Source organism: Alligator sinensis, unplaced genomic scaffold (genome assembly GCF_000455745.1).
Source record: "Alligator sinensis unplaced genomic scaffold, ASM45574v1 scaffold140_1, whole genome shotgun sequence".
Lineage (NCBI taxonomy): Eukaryota > Metazoa > Chordata > Crocodylia > Alligatoridae > Alligator > Alligator sinensis.
In genome coordinates this window covers 3,629,423-3,633,393 of record NW_005841836.1, presented here as the reverse complement: position 1 = coordinate 3,633,393, position 3,971 = coordinate 3,629,423, and the positions used below count along the sequence as shown (strand labels likewise).

Here is a 3,971-nt window from a genome sequence, read left to right as displayed (position 1 = left end):
GGGTGCTTGGGGAAAGCTTGCATGTGACAGATGTTGCCGTCATTGCCACCCACCACCCCGTGCTGCTGCCGCTCTGTGTCCAGCTGCGTGCCTGCCCCCCATCCTGGTGTCCAGCTGCCGGGCGTACACTTATTAAAAAAGGTTAAAAGTCCCTGGTCTAAGGTATCACTCTGCCCTATTTTTTGCACAGCTAACCATCTCTCTCCAGACAGCAGACGCTTCTGGAGAAAGATTGTATTTTGTCAAAACTGTGATTTTCCAGCAACAACACTTCTAAAAGAATATTTTTAAAAGCTCCAATTCTTATGCTGCAAGTAGCATCTACTCCTTGTTCCTGTCAGTCAGGCTACTGGGCCAGATGGACTTGGTACGACTCAGTACAATACTTCTGTAGACTAAAAGATAAAAGATGAACAAGAATAGTCTGCTTAACTATTAGTAACTATAATAATGCCTCAAGGGCCATCTTGTACTGTGCAACATGCCAAAGTTTAGAGGAAGAGAGTTCCTGCCCTGAAGAACTTACAGCATGTGTAAACAAGACGACCAAAAGATGGGGAGTGGCAATGGGCAGAGACAGGCAGAGGGACTTGCTTAAGCTCTCATACTACACCAGGAAGAGAATCTCTAACTGATACCTCCTGCACTACCTTTACACTATGTACTTGTTACCCCCAGAACAAAGCTTTCCCATCTTCTAGTTTTTGAACTTCTAGATCCATAACCTCCACATTACAAGAAGTTTAAAAAAAATCATCATTCCATTATAAATGACATCCAAAGGACTCCATTAAGGTTTTGCAAACACTTTTAAGACGAGAGTCGGCGAGAGCCTGAACGCTCTATTTTTCTCTTCCTTGTGCTAATGTCAAAGCATTTGAGTATCTCAAAGCAACATCTACCATTACAAACCAAGAGACCAAGGCAGCATTTCCTGCATGCCCAGAATTCCTGCTTTCATCAGGAACAGTTTATGAGCAAGGATTAAATGACTGGGCTCCTTTTCTCCAGGTTGCCCCCTTCTCCAAGCACGAAGGATGGAATTTGGGTGGCTAAACATGATTTCCATTTCTGTGCATTTATTTCACACATCTCTTTCTGCTCATTTCAGACTTCATGTTTTGGGGGCAAACTAAGCAAAGAGCCACTGGAAAAAAGTGCTTTTTGTTACTATTGGCACGGTTTAGGCGTTAACCTGCTCTGTAGAAATGCAAACCTTCAACCACATTTTACAGTATGTAAATACTGTATTATTTAAGAAAATAAATGGCTAATTATTTGAACAAACTGAAATAGTTCAAACAATTAATTATACTCACATGCAAGATCTTCTGCAACAAACCCACCACATTTTTCCACTAGAGCTAGAGAACTCTGTAACTCTAAACAACATGCTCCCTATTAGTTTCAGGAGCCAGTCACAAGACACCCACTTCATGCATCTCATAATGCATCAGTCTGTTACAGCAGAATTGCCAAACATTTGTGCTTGACCCTTCCTAGCAGAAGGATCGTAGCTCTAAGAACAACTCTGAGCGTGCGTTGCACCTTAATTTTTGTAATGCTACTCTTCCACTGTTTTGAAATACGTTAAAAGAAAAATAATAATGCGGCCTGTAAAACAGGGTACATACTGCAACAAGAGGATTTTATCTCCACTGGAAAACTTAAGCATGCTAGCAGCGTCCTATGCTTCGAGCACAGATCTAGTACCAACAGACACCTTCATATATATTTTTCTTCCATAGAGAAGGTCACGGATCCCAGCAGACTCTATGGGCAGTTCTACATGTGCTGGTTGGGGGGCTTTAATCAGAGAGGCTCTGAGAGCTGCTCTAATTAAAGTGCCCAAAGCATGTCACATGCTGAAAAATACAGGTAGGTATTTAACTAAAGCTTGTCAAATGAACTTTAAAGTGCCCCCGCCGCCATTTTTCAGCGCAGGGATGCTGATAAACATGACACGGGAGGCTGCAAGAGCGTGGTAACTACCATGCTCCAGCAGACTCGATTCACTGAGTCTGCTCCAATGCGCTGTAATTACAGTGCGTGGAGCAGCCTCTCCACATGTATACAGATGCCCTATAAACTGCTCGGCAGTCTTTGAGAGATGTGGAACTGCTTGTAGATTGGGGTCCAAGCCAGTGACAGCTGACACCTCCCACATCACAGCATTACCTGGTACCTGTGTCACGTCCCAGGCTGAGGGGCACCACCCCAGAGGTGTTGCTGACTGGCAGGAGGTGCTGAACCGTTCGCGACAGGTCTAACCCCAAACCACTCAGTGCCACAGCAGCAAATACTGCGGGCACCCAAATGTGACACAATGCAGAACTGAAGACCACCTCCCAATAATCAGATTCTGGATGTGGAAAATGTATACATTTGTTGTTTTTCTGAGTCTAATTTTGGTTGAGGGCTGTCTTAAATTCCTTGTTAGTTTCTATGGCTAGAGTCTAAATTTGGGTGGTCATCTTAAATTCACCCCCCCCCAGGGGAAGCAGCAGTGGGGGCAGGGTGGGGCACAGCACTCCCATAGCCTGACCCCTGCCTTGTGCCACTGGCCCCTGCATATCCCAAAGTGGCCCGGAGATGCTCGCATGCCCTGCTGCCTGCCTCCCCCATCCCTTCCTGTGCCTGCTGGGCCCTGCTCTGGCTGAGGGCATGGGGCACGCCCCCCGCCCCCCATACCTAAAACAAGGGGCTTCCACAAATGCTAAACTCGTCATATACTCGAGTAAATACGGTATCCCGCGCTACCGCGGCACCCAGCCCCTCCCCGCTCAGGTGGCGCCCGGGTTCTACTGTATTTCCTCCCCCAGCCGCACGCCGCTCCCCGCGCTCACCAGGCAGCACCGCATCCGCCCGCGGGGGCCGGGCCGTTGCGCACAGGCTCCGCGCGGCGGCCGGAAGCGCTGGGCGCTCGCGAGCACAACCCCTCCCGCCAGTTCCGTCGAGGGAGGGCTCGCGGGCCCCTACGTCGCCGCAGCCGACGCACAACGGCGGCCACGCAGCCCACGGATGTGACGCACACAGCCTGGCAGCCGGGCGGAAGCAATTTCTTCCCGCTAGCAGGCAGCGGGTTTCCCCGCCCCGCTGGTCCGTTGTTGCGCAACGCTTCCCCAGCTGAGGGAAAGCAGATGCGGAAGAGGGGCGGGCTTTACTCCGCGCCCAATAGACAAGGCGAGAAACGCAACCGCGCCGCCAGGCGGTGAGTACCACAAAGCGGTATGTGGGGAGTGAAATATCACGAGAGTTGCCTACAGACCTGCTGCGCATGCGCGCTAGGGGGAGGAGTCCGGTGACCCTGCCTTGCGTCCTGTGACGTAGCGGCGCTGCAGTGACAGCAACCTCAAGTGAGGGCGGAGCAGGGCTGCCCCTTGGAGGATGAGTGCCTCAGAGGCCCAGCGTTGCCCGGTGTACCGTAATTATCGTATTTGTACTACAAAATAATAATTACGGTACACCTGGCAATATTTTGTACGATCATTTCAACCCTTGTGGGATGCACGATCAATAACAGTAAATTGTTCAAAAGTACGTATTTTCAAAATAAAATTTTCGAAATGAGTGTTCAAAATGTACAATAATAATAGTAAAAGTGTTCAAAATGTACGTATTAAGCGTTTAAAATGTAAGGGCCCGAAAGCTTGCTAAGAAGAATTTTTCCAACGATTTGAGTTGGTCTAATAAAAGATATCAGATTTACCCAAAGAACCTTGTCTGCAAAATGTGTGATTGTTTTTGAGGTAGCTCATTGATGCAGCACATACAAAACCCAAGTCCCTCTCAGAGAGCCATAACCAACATTTGAGTTTGCTGTCAGTACTCATTAAGATAGCTGGCCTCAAAATAAAGAAATGCGTCAATTTTTATGACCCAGTTCTCATTTATTCACTTCCAGTGACCAATATAAAGTAAGCAAGCAAAAGACTTATTTGTATATTTTTTCAGTGGGGGATAGGTTTTCA

At 47.9% G+C, this 3,971-nt stretch overlaps 1 protein-coding gene across 3 annotated transcripts in view; it reads right to left on the bottom strand.

The window, feature by feature from the left end:
- The window catches only part of GZF1 (GDNF inducible zinc finger protein 1), a 16,844-nt gene extending 13,685 nt beyond the window's left edge, over nt 1-3,159 (bottom strand). Inside the window, exon 1 of one of the 3 annotated variants that reach the window (XM_025202051.1) lies at nt 2,806-3,159. Coding sequence is in view for 2 of the 3 variants with exons in the window: in XM_006015428.3 (XP_006015490.1) it covers nt 2,847-2,861 (15 nt within the window). In the remaining variant the exon portion in view is untranslated. The remainder of the gene's footprint in view (nt 1-2,805) is intronic. The other 2 variants (XM_006015428.3, XM_025202058.1) reach the window with 2 other exon arrangements.
- Nucleotides 3,160-3,971: the final 812 nt, after the last annotated feature.